This window comes from Ambystoma mexicanum, chromosome 4p (genome assembly GCF_040938575.1).
Source record: "Ambystoma mexicanum isolate Mex_15411 chromosome 4p, UKY_AmexF1_1, whole genome shotgun sequence".
NCBI classification, from domain to species: domain Eukaryota; kingdom Metazoa; phylum Chordata; class Amphibia; order Caudata; family Ambystomatidae; genus Ambystoma; species Ambystoma mexicanum.
In genome coordinates this window covers 1,188,838,734-1,188,861,039 of record NC_090927.1, presented here as the reverse complement: position 1 = coordinate 1,188,861,039, position 22,306 = coordinate 1,188,838,734, and the positions used below count along the sequence as shown (strand labels likewise).

The window sequence follows — 22,306 nt, the reverse complement described above, 5'->3', positions numbered from 1 at the left end:
AGAGAAGTGGGAGTAAATTGTAACCCCTCTGTGGCCATGATATTCCCAAATGGCACAGGCCAGGAACTCAATCGCCAAAGCAAAGAGGATGGGAGACAGGGGGACAACCCTGACGGGTGCCCCGAGTCGGGAGGATACAATCGGATAGTATATACATTTTTGCTTTCGGAGCTGTATACAGCAAACATATCCACTGAAGATAGGTGGAGCCTAAGCTCTGAAGGACCTCGAAAAGGAAGGGCCACTCCGCTGAATCAAAGGTCTTCTCGGCATCTAGCACCGCCACAACAATCGGTATCTCTGGGTCGACATTGTGCACGAATGAGAATAATTGATGCAGGTTATTCTGGGTGGAGCAGCCTGGGATGAAGCCGGCCTGATCGGGGCAGACCAGTGCGGCATGTGGGTCAGGAGCCTATCGGCCAGGATCTTCGCTAGGATCTTATGGTCTGTGTTAATCAGCTACGGCAGGCTGTATGAGGCCCAATTACACAGATCTTTTGTGGGTTTCAATAGTACTGTTATGAGGGCGGTCCTGGTGGATTCGAGGAGTACCCTGTGCGACCTGGAGTCCTCATATATAATCATGTCATTTAGGGGTTTGGGGGGAAAAATCAGCAGGTCAGCATATGCTTTATATAGTTCAACAGTAATCCCCCCCCCCGTCCAACCTGCGGCTTTGCCATTAGGGAGAGAGAGGAAAACAAAAATCACTTTATGGAACTCTTCGTCGGTAGGGTGGTCGTTCAGGGCCATCCCTAGGGCGGGATCTAGCCAGCCGAGTGCCACCCTGTCCAAGTAGTGTGAAATGGAGTCGTGCCCAAACTGTGACTGGGAGGTGTAAAGTCTCTCATAGTAGTCTTGGAACACATCGATTCCCGCCGCATCTCTAATTAAGTTTCCCTCAGAGTCACCATCTTCCATTATAGGTTCCAGCTGGTGCTCACGTTTGATCGCCCCAGCCGGACTCTGACCTGGGCGGTCACCTTCGGCGTAAGAGGCCGCTACAATGGGTCACCCAGGTAGCGCGCCTCCCTAGCCATCAGGAGGGACATTTGCTCCCTGGTTGTGAGAGTCTTGAACACCCTGTCAAACTTCTAAACTCTTTGTCTCTCGTTCGCGGGAGGATATGGAGTTACGTATAGATTTCAATATCTAGGCTTTTACTTCGACGGTGCTGGCAATAAATCGAACCTGAAAACCATTTGCGACAAAACTGTTGCCCAAGCAGAAAGGATCAACTTCAGATTTGGACTCTTCGTATTGACCTGCCCTAAAGTTTTATAAATCTAAGCGTGTTCCAATTTTAACCTACGGCGCAGATATTTTGCTAGCTTACAACACTATTTGCTAGTCTACCTTTTAAGGACAGTATTGGTGAGAAAGAAACAGTTACCTAAGGAGGTACCTGGATATATTATCCGCTATGAGCTTGGCTTAGTTTCATTGCAGGCCTTCATCAACTGGAAAATACTGTCCTTATTTAGGAAAATCCTGGTGGTTCTTTATTTGGGGCTTTGAAAACTTTGTATGACAAATTGGGGGATACTGTTTATAATACTTGGAGCCTCTTTATCTATGGCGGAGCAAGTGGCAGCTGTGTGTAAGTCTGGAAACTTCAAATGTCGTATGCTGCGTAAAGTGCTTCCTTATGTCCCAGCCAAATTTCACACCTTGCTGGTGACCGCTCTTGTGCCGTGTACGACTGACTACTGCAACTCACTTTATCTGAGGCAGCCACGCTATTTTACCAATCGGCTTCAGCTGCCTCAAAATGCGGCTGTCAGATCTGTGTTGCACCCTCCCTTTCCGAGCACATATGTCTCCGCTCCTTGGTCAGCTTCATTGGCTTCCCATTGAGAAGAGGATTCATTTCAAGTCCATGTGTATCGTTCATCTGGTTTTTTATAAATTGGGGGCAGAATATATTCAGGAAAAAAGTCCATAATATGTTCCATCTCGCACTCTGCGGTCTTAGTCCGTCCTCTTGCTGTCTCTGTCCCTCGAACCAGACATGCTCGTATGGGGGGGACGTGCCTTTTCTGTGATGGCTGCGAAGACCTGGAACAATCTCCCTCTGGCCCTTCGAGCCATTGATGACCATTCTGTCTTTCGCCGGTCCTTGAAAACGTACCTGTTCAAGGCTTTTTTTTTTTTTTACCACCACCACCACCCTCCTTGCCTCCGATTAGCGCCGTGCGCTTTAGAATTGCACATAACAGTGATGCGTGCAGGTTCTGTAGCGCTCCTGCCAAAGTTGAAACACTGGAATATCTGGTGGTTGAATTAAAGCTCTTTAAAACGAGCAGAAATCTGGATTTGGGTACATTTGTAAAGGATTTGAGATTAATCACCCCAGCAGAATTCTGGCAGAGGATACTTGCGGACCTGCAGACACCCCCATCATTCAGATTAGATTTTGATTGCACATATTTCCTACACATATGCAATTATGGGCCCTAAGGATATGTACGACTGACAGGTTAAGTATTGGGATTACATTTTTCCATGAACTATAACTGTTTTTATGACTTTTTTATAGGTTCATTGGACGACGAAATTGTACTCATTTTGTATTTACTTGTACTCACTTTCTATTGTATTCTATGTATGGAATTGATCCATTTGTCATTGTGTACGGTTTGCATTTCAAGCCAAAACACAAAAGGAATCATGTTTTTTTTCCCCCAATAAGAAGTGATTTTTGTTTTAGCAACAACGGCTCTCTACCAGAGAACTATTTTACAGTGTTTTGCGAAGCACCAAATGTTGCTTCCTTCAACTCAGCGCTACTGTTGCCATTTCCAATTTTGGCCCACTCGTGTAGTTTGAAGAAAGCAAAAATGATGTGGCAGGCATTTGAGAACTTGAACAAAATAAACTGCCAATGTGTGAGGTTACAGTAGCAATAACGATAAACCTTTTTCAAAACGTTAAACTTTCTTTCATTTAGTAATTAGGGTAATTGTTGACACATCTTTGACAGCATGGTCGCGATACAAAAACGCAAAGAAAAAGTAATTCAGCCTCATTGGGAATTAAAACAGTCTTCGTGCAGGGATCCCCTATGCCCGACAGAGACATGCCAAAGAAACAAGTGCTCATTAAAGAAAGGCGTGCCAGTGCCTTTCATAAGTGTCCTTCACACAAACTTGCTATTACAGTAAAGAGAGTGAATACACCTGCTGCAGAATGTGTGGTTTAAAGTAGTTCTTGGGGGCGAACCACTGTAGGAAGACGGAGCTCCGAGAGTTTGTCTTGCAGAGCGCAGCCGGGACTCCGCTCTCTCCCGAGCTGCAGGGGCTAGCCCAGGAAATATTAGCTCCCAAGCCGATAACTCTGCACGGGAGACTGGATGCAGAAACCGGGAACGCCTCCCACGTTTACGAGGCGGTCCAAATTAGTATATATGTCGTGCAATATAAAGACATTTTTTGTTGTGACCAATGAAAACAGCAGAGTGCAACTATCATTATTCCCCCCAAAGGGTTTCTTACTGAATCACCATCACAGAAATAGTTCACATTTTAAATTGTGGGCATTCCAATGCTTCCAAAACGCTCTCTGCTTTTATGTTAATTCGTTTGGCTTGGATTCCATGAAGATATGCATCCTGGCCTGGAGCCACGCCTCTCAGCCCTGCCTCCTCCTCAACCTGCCCGCACCCAAAGTGTAGAGGTCCCTCCACCCCCCCACGGCCCAACCAGAGTACAATTTTTGCATTTTGTGTACTGTGGCTGGCGATCTTCCATGCTTGTGAGATTGCAAATTAAGTGAATGATAGCACAACACAAGCTGCAGTACCGAATAAGCCCTTTGACAAAAAGTTACCCTAATAATAGTGTGCCCAATTAAGACAAATAAAAAAGAAACAATATTACTAGAATTGGTTAATCAGATTAAGGCAATTGAGGGACCAGGAGCAAGGGTAAAAGATGTTACACGCCTTAACGGATGCAACCACAAGAGAAACATATGACATACAAAACAACTTAACTTTAAACCATAAGAAAAAAGTCTCATAAGCAAACTCTGATTGGACAAAAACTACACAAAGGTTTTTGGAAAATTAGAGGCGATGCAAGAAGTTAACTCGATCAGTACCATCCATCCCTGGAAAACGATTATGGACGAACAACAAATCGAGTATGCAATAAGAAAACTTAAAGACTCACCCCATTTCCCCCATTAGCAACCATAGGGAAATGATTTGCTTCGGATCCGCAGCAAGGACTATCAGACTGGGTGGGAAAAAACCATCATTGATCCCTGTCAAACAGGATTCACTAAGGGAACCGGCACAGAATTGAACATCTTTATTCGGTTAATGCTAAAACCAAACACCATCTGGAGCAAAAGGAGACTACATTTAGCCTTCAAAGACTTAAGCCAAGCTTTTGACACAGTAAATCGCAACAAACTTTGGGAAAAATGTAAGAATTGGAAGAGTCCGGAAGAACTTTTGCAGCCTATAAGAGCCTTACATCAAGAAACCTCTACCCCAATAAAAATGAACAAGGGCACATTATCAGCCGATCTATCCATCAAAACAGGTGTCAAACAAGGCTGTCCACTTGCTGCAAAGTGGTACATTGCGGATCCCCCAGAGGCTCTAAGAGATACAAGACATTTCCCCCCCAAAAAAAAATGTACGAGCAAGAGATCTCGACCTGCTATGCTGACGATATAGTCATCATAGACGAAACCCAAATCTGTTTCCAATGTCTATTAAAAAGTTGCAAACTTACATGACTTTAAACTTGGAGAACATTAATAAATCAAAAATCATCTCCACAGGTGGATCTAGGAAACTTGATAAAAGATGGAAAAATCGGTGGAGAGATCCTAGAGAAAGTAACAGATACGATATCTGGGAATTAGATTCAGCAACTCAACTGCCAAGAAAAACTTGAGGCTGAACTTCGTTCCAAAGCGAGGATGCTATGCTCCCAAGGCTCCATTCTGAACAGAAGATTTGGGAAATTCTCTCTACTGCCAGTACTTATGTTTTATATGCAAAAAGTGATCCCTACATTATCTTATGGGAGTGAGGCTGTGTTGAATCTGTCATGGGGAATTTGGGCAAAACTTGAAAGTCTCTTTTGGAATCAATCCTGAAACTTCCGAGATGTACACCAATTGTTGCGATAAGAGCGGAATTAGGGCTAGAATCCCTCCATTCAAAAATGAAATGGAAACCATTGGCCCTTTTAAGAGAAATCTATGTACATAAACAGGCAGTTGGTTATAAAATTCTATTAAAGAGCAAATGAGGAAAACTTGGAAAGAGGAGTAGATGAAACAACTCCACGAGCTTGATTCAACAATAGACGAGCTGATAACCAACCCAACCCAAACCGTGTAAAGGAAAAACAAAAAAAAGAGACAAGATTGGATACAAAGAAGGGAAGAAAAACTATCACTCAAGTCCCATATTAATATGTCAAACGAACATTGAAAAAGGGACACAGTCCCCAGCTACCTGACGAAATTTCCCTCAAAACACTTCCGAGAGAGGTTGATGAAAATTCGGCTCAGCATTTACCCAACAAACTAATATAAACAATACAGGGAAAAGAGGAACCATTGAAGGGATCTGTAGATTTTGCCAGGGACAGAATCAGATGGAATCAACAAGGCAGCTCTTACTGGAATGTACAGCAGTAGCAGACGAAAGACAACAAAGCCTCTACAGCTACATAGAACCTTTCAAAGTCAAAACCACAGAGGAATGGTGGGAAGATTTTATGCAAGTGATTCACATGTGCTGGAATACATTTTTTAGACAAGCTACTTAAAAAAACAGGAAATAGCCGCAGAACAGCACGTTTAGTAGAAGTCTCATCATTAAGGACACAAGCAACATTGTGTTGGACTTCTCACATGAATATTCTGGCGCGAAACTAGGTTTTATTCAAAAGGATCGATTAAGGACATTACTTTTCCTTGCTTTTGACTTTGAATTGTGAAAAAAAGTTCACAGTTACAACTAATTTGCAATAAAATTTTATATATATATATATATATATATATATATATATATATATATATATATATATATATATATATATATAGATTGTGCTATAGTTCTATAGTCTATTAATTGCTGGGAACGAGCCTTCCTATTTGCCCCTCGTTATCTGTTCCTTTGGGCATGCGCTGGTGATTGAGGACATTGATGTAAAACGAGAAGCCCTAAAAACGGGCTGTCCTGAAGTAAGAATTCAATGCATAAGCAGTACTAACCATGACATGAGTTATCCACCAACCTTTGAAGTCGAACACTTTACTTCGGAGTGTACCCATGTAGGAGCATGTACTGTCTTTTCTCAACACCAAGCCGCAGGCCTTACAAAAATCTTTCAAATCCTGCCAAAATTGCAGGAAGGGCAAATGAGTTGGAGAAAGGCACTCATGAACTAGATGGGATAATACTATTTTTCACAAAACATGGCGACGCATTAAGGAACATTACCAACACCTAAAACCCACACCGAAGTGTCCAAAATGTTCCCATCAGAAAGAAATATGCTCCTACTGGATGGGGAGCGTGTGAAGCTGGTCCGAGACGGAGAGCACACTGAACACTTCCAAATGAGGGTCACAGGCAACACCACCCACCACAGCATGGCTGAGCGTGGGCCTTTGCCGAGTTCACAGTCGCAACCAACATTAACAGCACGTGCATAACATTTCAAATGTGTTTAATCACTTTAGGTTATCTTTACTCACGATTAATCAAAATGTATGCTCCGGTTCCTTTAAATGTGTCCAATTCTTCTTCAAACTTTCCATCGATCCAAATGAACACAAGGAAAAAAGCGGTAATAAACGTCTGCAAAACTCAAATACTAGATGTTGCCAAATTAAGTTCATATACTTCAGCCCCTCTGAAACAATATATGCTGCAATACCTGTGCAGCTAACAGGCTGTGATAGTTGTAGAATTCAATCGTGTACTTGCTGCAAACGAACACTACAGTTTGTAAAGTTTTATGAAACACTTACCACAACATCATTCCGATATAAAAAAAAAATGCTCTATAATCCGTGTCGCAAAATAACTCCACAAACTAGATTAGTGCCATCCTCCCAGAACCCACACCACCTTAGTCGCCCGCTTCGCTAATTCCAAGCAATCTTTATACAAGTTGAATGCCTTCTCCAGAGCAGCCCAACCCATTTTGTAAGTCACTCAGTTAAACGCAGGGACACGTGGTGCCTCAGGAATGGTCTTGGTCTCGGTTGTGATGCAGTGACAGCAAGGAAAAATTGAGGTTCTTCTGCAGGACCCAGTCTTCGTTACTTCACATGGCCTTCACTATCAAAGTAGCACCACTCCTCAAACAAACAGCGAGGGTCCCATATCCTAATGGAGGGCAGTCCAGGAACAGACTTGTGGGCACTTCTGCACTACTGTTATTCCACCTGCCCCTGCACTTCACAGCCCCAGCTGGATCCCCACTTTGCCTCTACTTCGTTTCCTGAAGCTGCTAGTTGTTTCTATTACAGTCATTTCTATATGGAATGAGTTCACAAAAGCACCTGCTCATTAACAGACAGCTCAGTGGGTGATTTATTAACTCGATCGGAAGCTGTTCAGCGTCCCTCAATTTCCGTCTATGGCAGCAATCAACATACCAGAAGAGACTCCAGCCCACAGGGTCGAGTAGCAGGGTAAACCTTCCCCAAAACAAACAAAAAATATATTATAATAATCCATACCATTGTTTGAGAGGATTTCACAAGACCTGCAAGATTCTTCCACTTGAATTGAAAAAACACCCATAGCCATCTCTATGAACTTCCGGAGAGGGGGAAAAAAACTTGGCGATTAGTTGAGGCGGCTCCACATTCTGGAACAAATATCGCAGATTCTCATCAAAGCTGCAGATAGACACCTAATATTTGAATACGTTGCCGAAAACCCATCTGTTCAAACAGGTACCCCATTCACTGATGCAGTCAGTGACCCCACTGTGCAAGGGTCAAGGATAACGACCTGACAATCCTTGTCCGTTTGAGGCAGCTCCTCCCCTCTGCCTGTTAAGACTGGACATATGGAACTTGGTGAGCTGGATGCACTTATTTAGGGTCACTATGTCAGAGGATCCAGTCCAGTCTCTTTATTGTATGTTCGCAAGGCATACAATAAGCAGTGTTGCATAGCAGTTTGCTATGCAATTCTGTAAGTTTGCTAATCAAATGGACACTTGTGTAGCAAAGCTAGCTATTTAAATTGCCCTCTTCAATGAAAGCCCAGCTCGCGCTGCATTCCTCTCTTGCCCTCTGTGCTCTCTTCACCTTTTTTCTGTTCACTTCAAGTGCAGCAGTAATCATCTCCTCCACCTTTACATGTCTATTGTGCATATTACTATTAAGAAGTCTGAGGCACACTGAAGCAGTAGAAAGCCAGTTAGAAAATCCTCCAGGTTGGTCTACTTCACACCCTATACACTGCCGCTCTTCTAAAAATCCTGCAGACAAGAAAAGGATGACTGGCTGAGCTACACATGTGTGGATGTTGTGGCATACATAGTACTGGTACAAGAACAAAACAAGCCATAACTCTGGTACTGTAGTTGACTGAAGCCAAAGTGCTATCAATCTTCTCACAGACTGACAACTCACCAATACTAAGAAGTTGCCTGAGCAGTACACCAATGAAGACAGAGACATTTTGCCACGCTATCAAAGGGAAAATGTGTTTAAATAATTTCACAATTACTCTTTTTACATTAAATACGGTATCAATACAAAGCGAAACCGACCCCTGCACCAAATTTTATTCAAGAGCGGATAGACCGGTGGAGCACGTTTTCCAGTCAAGCAGCATAGGGTAGAATCTATTGTTGGTCAGAATCGCTCATGATGCAGATCACAGACCTCGCAATTCAGATAGGTTCTCATTACCTCAATACCATGGCTCCACCTATGCACCTCAAGTCCACGGCTCCACCTATGCACCTCATGCTACCCCACACACAATTCTCATTAGCGAACTTGCCCTCAACGGGATACCACGTGTGTACGTCTCAAGGGTTGGGCTTAACTTATCTACCACACCACCCCCCATTTTCCTTCTGTGCTTCCTCATTCACCTCAGTCATGGCCAACTCTTGGCCATGCCACTTTTGACAGCTGGCAGGCCCACATTTCTTTCCCTGGGGAATGCCAAGGGAAGTTCAAAATGTTAATCAGAAATCAAGCATCCACACTTTATAGGCATGCATGAGGGGATCTCAGTCCATCATAGAACCATGCTGTGCCTAAATCTAGCAACACCTACAAGTACTACAAGCCGCCATACCTAAAATATAGTCGTTATACAATAATTATACTGTGCCCATCCCCATCGCGGTGGTTTTACAGCACCTGAAGCTTGTCCGAGAAGTGGCATATTGTGAATTTACCTAGGAATTGCAAGACCTTAGTCTGTATGTAGATAGTGAGGAAGAAGATTGGGGTGAGCGGGATAAGATAGTATGTACATAAAAACACGTGGATAGTGGGGGAGGTGATGTTGGTTGTGGTAGAGCGGATGCATCTTTTAAAACGAAAGTAACCCTTGCTAAGCGTAAGAAAATGTCAAGATTGTGCAGCTCGATTTGAAGCAAAGGACTTATTGTGGTGGCACAACCTAGACCCGGCGATGTCTGGTACAAGATGTTGTTGGTGAGTGGTTGTGCAACTGACTTGAGAGGTGCTCAAGCAGGTCTTACTGAGAGGTTTTATTTATCCTCATTCTAATCAGCATTAAGTCTGATCCATTGCTATTAAATACAAATGAATGCCCACCCCTCCCCCCACCCCGCCCTACTACAAACACACACCATCTCACTCGGTTAATAAAACGGACACAGTTTTGCCATCACGCACAACGGTAAGATTTCCACAGTAGAATACTTAAAACCTACATATTTTGAGTAAACGCAACAAGAGAAAAAAAACAATCTACGCTTACGTGGAAACCAGAAAGGCTTGGGCAGAGGGAGGGGAGCGAAAGGTGCATGCAATGTAAAGGAACAAAGCAAAGCAACAGTAAAACAGTTTCTAAATAGGGGGGTGGGAAGGGGGTCCGGTGTAAGACGGAACTTGTAACTGATGAAGAAGCTGGACTGCCCTCTCCCATCATGGATCTTTGAGCCACAAACATTACACAGTTTTCAAACTGTCAGGCTTGTTATTTTGTAATTCTCATCAAACAAGTGAACGGAATATTAGGTTTCACAACATTCGAATGGGTGGCTTAAGAAGTCCACGTCTACTCTGTATACAAACCACGAACCCCACATTTTGAGGAGATAGGATACAAGGGCCGGATACGGAAATCAAATGTGCAAGTTAACACCCCTGCGTGTGCTGCCACTCTGATTTTGGATGTGTATAGATCATCATTATAATGTCATGTCTGACACTAGTCGTTTGTAAAACTAAGCATGGGTTGTATAGTGCCTAGAGTTCTCGTGGGATGGCAACATCGTTCGGGTAATTGTGTATATCTGGAAACACTAAGATGTTAGTTACTAATTGGCCTACACAGTGATCTTCAGAAGGTATCTGAATGGAGGTTTGTGGTGTTATTGGAAACACTTTGGTGGGAGAGTGGGCATGTGTTAGCCAAACTCTTTGGTGGGAGAGTGGGCATGTGTTAGCCAAACTCTTTGGTGGGAGAGTGGGCATGTGTTAGCCACCGAGATTGCTGATAATATAAGTGGGATGCAGTGCTGTGTGGCATCACTCTAAATGCCACCTTGAGATTTGGGCTGCCAGTTTGAATACTCTGCGTGATGTTGGGCAGGCGAGTACCACAGAGAAGCTCAATACCTTGCGCTTGTCGTGAATGGTCACCTCCTGCAGGGATCCCACCAGCCCGGCGGCAGTGCCCGCTCCATCCGAGGACTGGCAGAGTTCGGAGGCTGGCTGCAAGCGGCGCGGCTGCAGCGTCAGGGCATTGGGGTGCTGCCGGCTGTGCCCCCGGCCGGTGGGGAGGAACTCCTGCGGAGCCCGCGCTGCAATCATGTTGTCCCTGCCGCTCTCATACAGGCAGCTAGACATGGGGCTCAGAGGAGGCGAGACCACACGCCTCGCTACACACCCGCTACGGCCGCCAGCAGCTGCAACGCAGCATTCCTGGCTTGGGTACACGATTGAGCAGAGCACTGACAACTGGGAGGCAGAGACAGGACAGGTAGACAGCCAACCGCGGGAAATACGGACTCACGGAGCACAACGGAAAGAGAAAACAGACTCATCTCTCAGTAGAGGGACAAGGAAAAAATAAGCTGAATGCGCTTTCAATAAAAGCCTAAAACAAGCGGACTGCCATCCAAATAAGTAGAAAAGGCAAGGTTGTCGATAGGTCTCATATGTAGGAAACATAACAATATCATAAACATACATATAACACATGTTAAGAACAAACATATGTTACTAACATTGATTGTAAATCTTTATTCGAATAATAAAATATTCGTTAAACACATGCATGTATATATCACAAATAAAACATATTTCATTGGCGCATATTAAATACATTGATATTCAATACATTTTAAAACAATCATGAAAAAGAATTACAATTAAGTACACATATTAAATTGTTTTAAGATGCAGCAACTTACCTTCTTAAAACCCCCCTTCTATAGGACGTTGCAACCTTCAGATACAACAGCAGGGCCCAAGCTGTCAGTTTTGTTTTCGCCTTTATTAATAAAAAAGACAATGCTGGCCTGTGTTGACTCTGTGTGTCTCAGGACTTGTGAAGATGTGGATGAGCCTACAACATGCCCTGTGGTGTCACGTGCCCCGCCAATCGAGGGTCACGTGACACACAGGAAATAAAGGAATCACCGGAACTGGCGTCACAACGCCAGTCCGGGTTTATGCATCGACCAGAGCAGTCTGGCTGTTTCTTTGCTGCGCCCCTCCCCCCCCCTTGCTGCGCAGCAGAGGGCCTGGTTGCCGGCGCTCCAACGCTGAGCAGGGGCCCCAGGGGGATATCATCACACTGGCGACGAGGCGGAAAAGATCTGCGCCTTCAACGCACACGGAGCCGCCTAACATCCATCCGCTTGCTGACGCGGATGAACGGACGCTGTCACTTCCAGCCGGTGAGACCACGCGGCAACCTCACAACACGCCGGTGCCTCTTCCATGCTTGTAATTGAGCCATACATCACACGGACAACCACTCCCACACGCCACAAGTTGGCAGCAACAGTTCCAACGACTAGTTCCCACCGTTCCATGAGGCATGGAAAAAAAAAGTAAAAGAATATAACAAGACTAGCACGCTGCGAGCTTCTCCTCATCTAACACCTCTCCTGTACCACCCGGAGGCAAGAGGAAGGGAGGGTATAATAACTATGGGCACAGCCCTCAACTCACCTCAGGAGTTATCACAACCTCCCACAGAACACGCCTCAAACCAAGTAAGGAATACACATACAAGCAGCAATTGATATATAAAAGACAGTAACGAGAACTTTTTAGAGCATGTCCAGCCCAGGCACTAGCCCCACGAGGGCCAGCATAGGTTCAACATCCAGGAGGAGCCTCACTATGGATCCCCCAGACCCAGCGCAGACAACTTTCATGCCACCGTTTGACCCTTTTACCACCGGAGCCGCTATTAGATGGGAAATCTGGCTACAACAATTTGAAATGCATCTAGATGCTAGAGACATTACCGTAGCGAAAAAGAAGTGCACCTTCCTCTTACTCAACATTGGGGCAGCCGCCCTGCGCCTATTCAACGCTACCCCAAATCGTGGCAACGACAACAACTACGACGCGGCCAAAGCCGCGCTTACCAATATGTTCAAACCTGATCTCAACCCGGACTACGAACGCTTCGATTTTTGCATGGCAAGACAACGCGAGAAAGAGACAGTAGACAAATTCCACGCTCGCCTTCGAGAAATGGCAGTAGGCTGTGAGTTCCCGGGTGAAGAGTTTGCCATCCGCCTCCAGATCATCAACGGGATATCCTCAGAAAAACTAAGAAGAGCCATCCTGTCTGAGAGAAATATACGACTCTCCCGCATCCTAGAAATGGCGCGCCTCCGCGAACAAACAGAAGATCAGGTGGCGATCATGGAGGCCGCAATCCAAAGACTGCCGCTGGACAGCCCTAAACCCACAGAAGACGTCGCAGCCATCTCTAGACATCAGAGCAATCGCATGAAACAAGGCCAAAGGTCCAACACGGCACAGGGACGAGACAGAAACTGCAAATGGTGCGGAGGCCCATGGCATAAGGGTGAGTCTTGCCCGGCATGGGGATCCACGTGCAGAAAATGCAACTGCCTTAACCACTATGCCGCAGTCTGCTTGAACCCACCGAACAGAAATGACGCAGCACAGCAGCCTGCACAAGATCGCAGAAAAAAGTTTGCACCCAGAGAATCCTCCCGCCAACAAGAGCGAAAAGGAAAAGCTAGAGCCGTTGACGACTCCCAAAAGTCCCCAGACACGAGCAGCAGCGACGACAGCGACGACAGCTCGTCCCCAGAAGGGAGAGACAAAAGTAGACGGAAAAGGGGGAGTAGGCGGACACACCGAGTACACCTAATCTCGGCCGTCGAAACACACCGATCACGACAGAGAAAGAGACCGTCATGCACAGTTCTTTCCACGGAGCACCGCTGAAAGTAGTCATCGACACCGGCGCAACCGTGAACTTCATGCCGGTGACGGCATACAGCAAACTCCGCCCAAAGCCTACTCTCCATGAGAAGAAAGTCCGGCTATATGCCTACGGAAGCTAGAAACCATTGGCGTACAAGGATCCTTCAAGTCGGATTTCACCCACAAGAACGCCAACTACAGAGCACGCATCTATGTAGTAGATGCCGCTGCGAGACACTATTGAGCTGCAGAGCAGCAGAAAAGCTGGAGTTGATCCACTTCGCTTTCAACCTTCAACATGACGAACTCAACAGCCTGCTAAAACGACACAAGAAATTGTTCCAAGGCATCGGATGCCTAAAAGGAAGAACCATCACGCTCCACATAGACCCCACCATTGAACCCAAAGCAGTAAGACATTGACGGATTCCATTCCACTTAAGAGGAGCAGTGGAAAAAGAGCTGGCCAAGCTAGAAGAAGCGGGAATCATAGAAAAAACGTCAGGACCTACCTCGTCGGTCTCGCCCATTGTGGTTGCTCAAAAACCCAAATAACCAGACGCGGTAAGAATATGTATTGACATGAGGCTTCCCATCGCAGCCATTGGGAGAGAACGTCATGTAACACCTACGATAGACAAGCTTATTGTAGACCTCACAGGAGCAACAGTCTTCAGTAAACTTGACCTTAGATCAGGCTATCACCAACTGAGACTGTCCAGAGAGTCGAGATACATCACTACATTCACCTCTCATCTCGGCCTGATGAGGTATAAACGACTCAACTTTGGAATATCATCTGCTGCAGAAGTGTTCCAGCACGAAATCCGCAAAGTCATCACAGGGTTAGAAGGCACCACCAATATCAGCGATGATATTCTCGTATACGCATCAAACAAGAAGGATCACCACAAACGACTGGCAGCGGTCCTAACAAGGTTAGAAGAAGCAGGCCTAACACAACGCAGAAAAGTGCGAGTTCAACAAAGATGAAATATGCTTCTTCAGGTATATCTTCAGCGCCAAGGGCGTGTCCCCCGACCCGTCCAAGGTACGAGACATAAAGGACACCAAAGCACCCCAATCAGCCTCCGAAGTAAGAAGCTTCATGGGAATGGCGATATATTGCGCACGCTTCATCCCTGATCTCGCCAGCACGGCAAGCCCACTCAGGGAACTAACGAAGAAAGACCAAAGGTGGGAATGGACCACTTCCCACCAACAAGCGTTTCAACAAATTAAAGACACCCTATCCGCGTCCACCACCATGGCGTTTTTCAACACAGATAGGCAGACTGAACTCCTGGTCGACGCCAGCCCCGTCGGCCTCGGAGCAGTCTTAACCCAAACTGACAACGAGGGAAACGTGGTCCCCATCGCGTTTGCCAGCCGAGCATTTACAAAACCCGAACAGAACTACGCGCACATAGAGAAAGAAGCCCTAGCCATCTTATGGGGATGCCGTCACTTCAAAGTGTACCTGCTAGGCAAACAAGCAAAAGTCCTCACAGATCACAAACCCCTGATCCCAATTTTCCGCGGATCTGCTCCACACCCACAGGTACGCATCGAGAAATGGATGCTGCAGCTACAACCATACAACATCGAGGTTGAGTATCGCCCAGGAACAGACAACCCGGCAGACGACTTATCCCGCCACCCGCGGCCTGCCACTGACAGAGAACGGCGCCAAGCGAAGGAAACCGACGAGCACGTCTGTCACATAGTCGCCTGCGCGAGGCCGCGGGCCCTGACCCTACACGAAGTGGCCAGTGAAACAGAAACAGACACCGTCCTGCAGCATACCACTGCCGCCGTCCGATCCGGCAATTGGAAGAACTATCTCACGTCGATGGCCCAGCGCACTGCGTCAGCCCAAGTCAAACTCAGAGCTCTGTTTGGGATCCGACATGAACTCTCGATAGCCCCAGAAGGTATCCTACTCAAAGGACACAGAATCGTACTGCCCGAGTCCCTAGAAGAGAGAGCTCTCTGCCTAGGGCACAGTGGACATCAGGGCATCGTCAAAACCACTGCATATCTAAAGTCCAGGATGTGGATGCCCAACATACAACAAAAGGTAGTAGAGTTAGTTGAATCCTGCGCAGCATGCCAAGCATCCAGAAGACCAGAAAACCCCGAACCGATTAGCAGCACCCCAAGAAGCTGCAAACGCTGGGACGTTGTCAGCATGGACCACTGCACAATTGCCGGCGAAGGGTATCTTCTCGTAGTGATCGACGAGTTTAGCCGATACCCGGAAGTGGAACACGTAGCATCTACTAACGCAGAGACCACAATCCTCACACTAGAAAAGATATTTGCCACACATGGAATACCGAGGAAAGTGAAGAGCGACAACGGACCATCATTCACTATCAAGAACTGCACGAGTATTTCAAAGAAGTAAATGTCAAACACCAGCGAATCACCCCAAGATGGCCCCAAGCGAACGGTGACGCTGAAAGATTCATGGGGTCACTCAACAAAGTCATCAGGATCGCCAAAGAACAAGGACGCCCGTGGCTGAAAACAGTGCACCGGTTCGTGAGAACACACAGGCAAACCCCGCACTCCTCTACGGGAATCAGCCCAGCGGCCCTCATGCTTGGCGTACCGATACAGGCGGAACTACCCATACACCCCCAGTGGATAGCTCCAGAACCAGACATCCCTGCCATAGACGCCATGCGGCTGAGGCGAAATGAGCAAGAAAGCATCGCCAGACGAGCTTGCCACAGAGAGCTGACACCAGGGGACACCGTCATTGTCAAGAACTGAGCCCCGCCTAAGAAAATGTCCCTCAACTTCGAGCTCCAACCATGGACAGTTAGTACCACAAACCACAGAATGGTCACAGCCACCCGAGGGGGGGAGACAGTGACGAGGAACGTGTCTCACTTCAGGAAGGTACCCCCAGAACTGTGGGAAGAACAACCAATGCCTTCTAGGGAAGAAGCGGAGGCGCCACTCTCACCCCCCGGCCAAGTGGCGCCGGGAAGTCCAGCTACGCCCGGAACATCAGACAGTCCACACCAGCAAATAGAGAGAGGTAAAGCCGAGACTCCAAGGACAGACGCACCAGAGAAAAGGAACACCCGGTATCTTCTGAGGGAGAGGCCCAAACCGTCGTCCCGCCTCAAAGGATATGTCGTGGACAGAGTAGGCCGGCCAAAGCCTCGCCAAGGTGAACTCTAAGCTCAGTCAATAAGTTTTGTTTATCCAAGATGTATGCCAAGTTATGTAGAAGACCAGTTTAATATGTATGCTTATTGACAACCGTGCAAACACCTCCAATTTGGGGAGGAATGTGGTGTCACGTGCCCCGCCAATCGAGGGTCACGTGATACACAGGAAATAAAGGAATCACCGGAACTGGCGACACAAAGCCAGTCCGGGTTTATGCATCGACCAGAGCAGTCCGGCTGTTTCACAGAGTGCCTGGCCGCCGGCGCTCCAACGCCGAGCAGGGGCCCCAGGGGGATATCATCACATGCCCCGTCTCCGCTAATAAGTAATCTCTCTTAAATGAGGGATGGACGCAGGGAGGCTCGATCAAACATGTCTTTATTAAATGAACACTTCTCAGGAACTGCCTGAGCTTCAACACAACTCGCCCTCCCCTTCCCGTTGCCTCGTGTCCCTCTCCACGTGACACAGGAGTTGGTGACGACATCACATCCCTCACACCCCCCCCATACTAAACATTAAGTTCGGGATCATGGCATCTCCTCAATGAGACGATGTGGCTTTTTTCGAGTCCTTTGCGGCCTCCCACCATTTCTCTCGCTCGATTCCTGCGACAGCCAACGTGGCTCATCTGTGCCAGAAACCTCCATGTCTCCTTCGTAAGGTGCATCTCTTTCGCATGCATCTCTTGGTGTGCAGGGCTCAATTAAGGGTATGATCCCTGGCAGTCTTCTGAAGTGGGAGCTGTTTCTTGTCATGACACGGGTACTGCCTTCCGCCGTGATGAGGGACCCTTTTCTGTGGGTTATGGTGAGGGGTTCTTCGTTGAAGGCCGCCATGTTCTTGCGGTTTTGTGGCTGTCTTGCGATGATGATGTCTCCTGGTTCTAAAGCATTCTCTTCGGCCCTTCTTCTCTTGTCAGCCGTTTCTTTCATGTCCATTTTTCGTGACGCATCTTGCTTTCTCATTTCGGCGTCGCCTTTGTATCTTTCCTCTTCCAGACCTATGTGAGGAAGTCTGGTTCTTACATTTCTTCCAAACATGACTTCCGATGGCGATTTGCCTGTGGTACTGTGTGGGGTATTGCGATAGTCCCTCATCAATTGACACAGTAGTTTTTCCACTGATTCTCCAGTCAGGCGAGCTACCTGCGTGGCATGCTTAATGTTGCCCATTAATCGTTCAACGGTACCATTTGCTTGGGACCACAACGGTGTTATTTTACAGTGATGGAAACCCATATATTCTGCTAAGTTTCTGAAGTCTTGTCCTGTAAATGGTGGCCCATTGTCTGATTTGAGTACTTTTGGAATGCCATATGTGGCAAACATCCGATCCAGCGCAGGGATGGTGTGATGCGTCGCTGTGGATGGTACGATTTGCACGTCGGGGAATCTTGAATATTCATCGATGGCTATAAGGATGTAGTCGCCTCCTTCCAGAAGGCCATAGTGATCTACTGCTATTTCTTCCCAGGTCCCTCCAGGTAATTCAGTCATTCTTAGTGGTTCTGGTCTAGTCTGAGGGTTAATGACCGCACAATTGGGGCAGTTCTTCAGTAGTTCTTCCACCTTGGTATCCAATTGAGGGAACCACACTCTTTGCCGCAACATCCTTTTTGTAGACATTATCCCTCAGTGTCCTTCGTGTGCAAGCTCAAGGACTTTTTTTCTCAGGGTCTGGGGAATTACTAATTTGGTTCCCTTGAGTAACAATCCTTCCTCTGTTTTGGCGAGTTCCTCTTTTACAGCCAATAGACATGTGATGTCTTGTTTGGTTTCAATTCCAACATTCTCCTTGAGTTGCTTTGCATGTTTCCAGCGGCCCGTCTCAAGGCATCTCATGACGATCTGTATTGCTTGGTCCGTGATGGACTCTCTGGTGATTTGTTCCATATCCAAACCCCGCGGGGCATTTTCTTGGACCACATACATTATGTATTGGTCCGCTACGGATGGGTCTGGGCTGCAATCCTGAGCGGGGTGACGTGAAAGGAAGTCTGCTGGATTTTGTTCTTTTCCTGGCCGATGAATGATGTCAAAGTGGTAGTCCTGCAGTCTTAGTGCCCAACGAGCAATCCTAGGGGGCATTTTGGCTTGAGCGTTGCTGTAAATGAACAGTAGCGCCTGGTGGTCTGTGACTATTGTGAAAGGTTTCCCATAGAGAAAAAGGTGGAAGTGCTCACATTCCCAAACCACAGCCAAGCCTTCCTTTTCAGCTTGCGAGTACGCTTGCTCCGTTTTTGATAAGATGCGACTTGCATAGGACACTACATGTATGGCCTGACCATCCTTACGATCAAGTTTAGTTAAAATGGCTCCAAGACCAACTGGGCTCACATCCACGACTAGTTCAGTGTGCCGCTGTGGATCGAAGTATGCCATGTTCTTGGCATCCGCAATGCGATTATTGATGACTTCGAATGCTTGTTGGCACTCCTCTGACCACCTGAATTCTGCGTTGGTTATGGTGAGGGCTCTCAGGGGTGCACTGACCGATGCAAAGTCCTTTAAGTACCTGGTGCAGTAACTTGCTAGGCCTAGAAATGATCGTAGATCGGTGACAGAATTTACGCGGTGTAGTGTTTGTGAGGGCACTGACCTTCTCGCGATCTGGTGTCATTCCACTTTCAGAGAAGATGTGCCCGAAGAATTTTAGTGTTGTCTTCCTAAATTCACATTTGTCTTTGTTAAGAGTGAGGTGGGCTTCCTCCAGTGCCATGCACACCCGCATGAGTGTATCATCGTGCTGCTCTTGAGGTTGCCCAAACACTAAGATATCATCGCTATAGTTCAGACAATTTGGCACGTGTTTGATGATGTTATGAATTTCTGATTGGAAAATTTCTGCTGCTGAAGAGACTCCGAAGCTGAGTCTTTTGTATCTATAGAGGCCCAGATGAGTAGCAAAAGTGGTGATGTACCTGGATCTTTTGTGGAGTTCTAATTGGTGGTACCCTTTGTTGAGATCCAGTTTCGAAAAGACGGTGGCTCCGTTGTGCAGATGTACCATATCTGTAATTCGGGGATATTGGTGACGTTCTCTCAAAATTGCTTTGTTTGGCCTTCGCATGTCTACACAGATGCAGATGTCTGAAGAGTCGTTCTTTGGTACGGGTACTAAGGGGGACACCCATGGAGTGGGGCCTTCTGCGGGTTCAATGATGTCCGCCTCTACGAGTTTGATCAGTTTGTTTTCTACCTGTTTTTGTATGTTGATGGGAATTCCCTGTTAGGGTTGTGCTACGGGTGGGACGTTTTTATCTATGTGCAGCTCAATTTGTCTGTCCTTCAATTTTCCTAGTCCTTTAAACAATGCGGGAAAAACTTGGTCAATGTTTGCCGTGGGATCCAAATGTTTGTGCATCATGAGTCTGTACAAAACATGGATTAGTCCCATGTCCATAGCAGCTTTGTAGCTAAGAATGCATCCACTGTCGGTGGTGGCTTCTAGAACGTGCATGGGTATTTCTTTTGCGTGATCTTTGTATCTACATGATGCCATGAAGAAGCCTTTGCACGCTAGGGGTGTCTTGGAGCCGTATGGAAAAATGAGCGCTCTGGCTGGCTGTAGACATGGTGCATTTGGTATGTTGTTGTATACCTCCTCACTGACCACGTTGACCGTGGCTCTGGTGTCCACCAGAGATTCAGCAGCCACTTTGTTGACTTGTATGAAAAGCGTGGGGCTGTTCTCTTTCGCAGTGGGGTTCCCTAGTGCATACAGGTAGCCTTTCACCCGTGGTTCTCCTTTTCTTGGTTTCGTTTCGTTCCTGGGGTCGTCCTCTGAAGAGGTACTGGAGACACTGTCTGACTGTGTCTGTTCCACCAAGCATCTGACGTATCTCAGAGAACGACTCCTTCACCCTGAGGATGTGGGCTTGTGATTTCTCCATTCCTGTGTTGCTCTTGGCTGTCTTCGGTCTGGTGGTTCTTCCCTGTTTCTGCGGCGTGTCGAGTCATTATGGTGGTGTGAGTCGCGGCTGGGGCTTGGACGTCTTGACTCTCTTTCTGGTGTGGAATGTCTGTTTCTTCCGCTGCCTCGCATTTTGCTGCGATATATGAAGCATACAGTCTTGTAATGGTTTTCCCCACCACATGGAGAGCAAATTTGACCCATGGCGGGGCACGCGCCCTCATGTGGGTATTCATACCCACACCGATAACAGAATGGATCAGCGTTCCCTTTTGAGGTGTATTCAAGTTTGTGTACATTCTCTTGCTTCCTGTGGGTGATGGTGATGCCATCAAGACCTTCCACTTGTGCTGTCAGTGCCGCCTCCGATCGGGCCAGGCGTAGGATCTCTTCAAGGTTTCGTGGCTTTTGCAATAGTCGTCTCCTGAAATCACCGCTTTCGCACCACACTATGATTTCGGAACGAAGCGCCTCCTCATTTGAATATTTGTTGAAGTCACAGTGTTTCATTTTTACCCTCAGTCTCATTACAAAGGCATCCATTGTCTCAACTTTCAACTGTTTTGTGGTGTGGAAGATGTGCCGTTCATAGTCCACGTTGGTGTGCGGCGTGAAATAGTCAGTGAGGGTCGTTTTGAGGTTGGTGTAAGTGTCTTTATTGTCTTCGGGAAGTTCATCTAGAATGTCTCTCACATTTGACCCTATGGCGTGAGTGAGTAAGCTGTGTTTCCTTTCATCCTCCAGGGGGCCTACTGCTTTGAGACATACTTCAAAGTCCCTTAACCATTTCTTCCACCTGGGCCCCAATGTGCTGGTGTCACTCAGATCAAAATTGGGGGGCAGCTGTGATATGAGGCTGTCCGTCATGCTTGTGTGCGCTACTCGGGCAAGTGTTAGCTGTACGGTTAGCGATTCCTCCGATGAGTCATTCGGCATGACAAATGTTTTGCCGGGGTGCACTTGCGATTTGTCGCAGTAGGAGAGTGGGGAGCCGCTTTGCTCCACCCTTTGGCTGCTGCCTGCGTAGGAACTTGCGATTTGTTGATATTAAAGAGGCGTGGGGAGCCGATGCGCTCCACCCACGTTTGCCGCCGTAGCCGGAATACCTTCTGCGCGTGGGGAGCCGAGGCGCTCCACCCACTTGGGCCGTTGCTATTCTGGCGGGAAGACTGTGGGGAGCCGATGCGCTCCACCCACTTGGACCGTTGCTCTTTTGGCGGGAAACTGCGGGGAGCCGATGCTCTTCACCAACACGTTTCCGTCGTTGGCAGGAGTAGGGGCGTGGCGGCCTACCTCCACGTGAGGATCTGATGTATGTGGGGAGCCGATGCGCTCCACCCACCGCTGCCTTTCCAGGGCCAACGCTGTTGACGGGGATGATCCGTCCGGAATGCAGGGAGCTGCGGCGCTCCACCTGCAGAGTGTTTGTTGCCGTTGGCGGGTACTCGCAGTACCCCGCCCAGAATCCTGACGAAGATTGTGGCTGGCGGGGAGCCTTCTCACTCCCACCCGCCTTACCTTTACCGTTGCACCTTGGCAGGGCCGCAGCCTGCCGCTCGTCCGACACTTG

General features: G+C 47.3%; 1 protein-coding gene across 1 annotated transcript in view; it reads right to left on the bottom strand.

The window, feature by feature from the left end:
- Positions 1-11,245, bottom strand: part of ANAPC1 (anaphase promoting complex subunit 1) — a 2,053,226-nt gene extending 2,041,981 nt beyond the window's left edge. Inside the window, exon 1 of the mRNA XM_069606837.1 lies at positions 10,828-11,245. Coding sequence (XP_069462938.1) covers positions 10,828-11,058 — 231 coding nt within the window. The 5' untranslated portion in view covers positions 11,059-11,245. The remainder of the gene's footprint in view (positions 1-10,827) is intronic.
- Between the last annotated feature and the right edge of the window lie 11,061 nt (positions 11,246-22,306).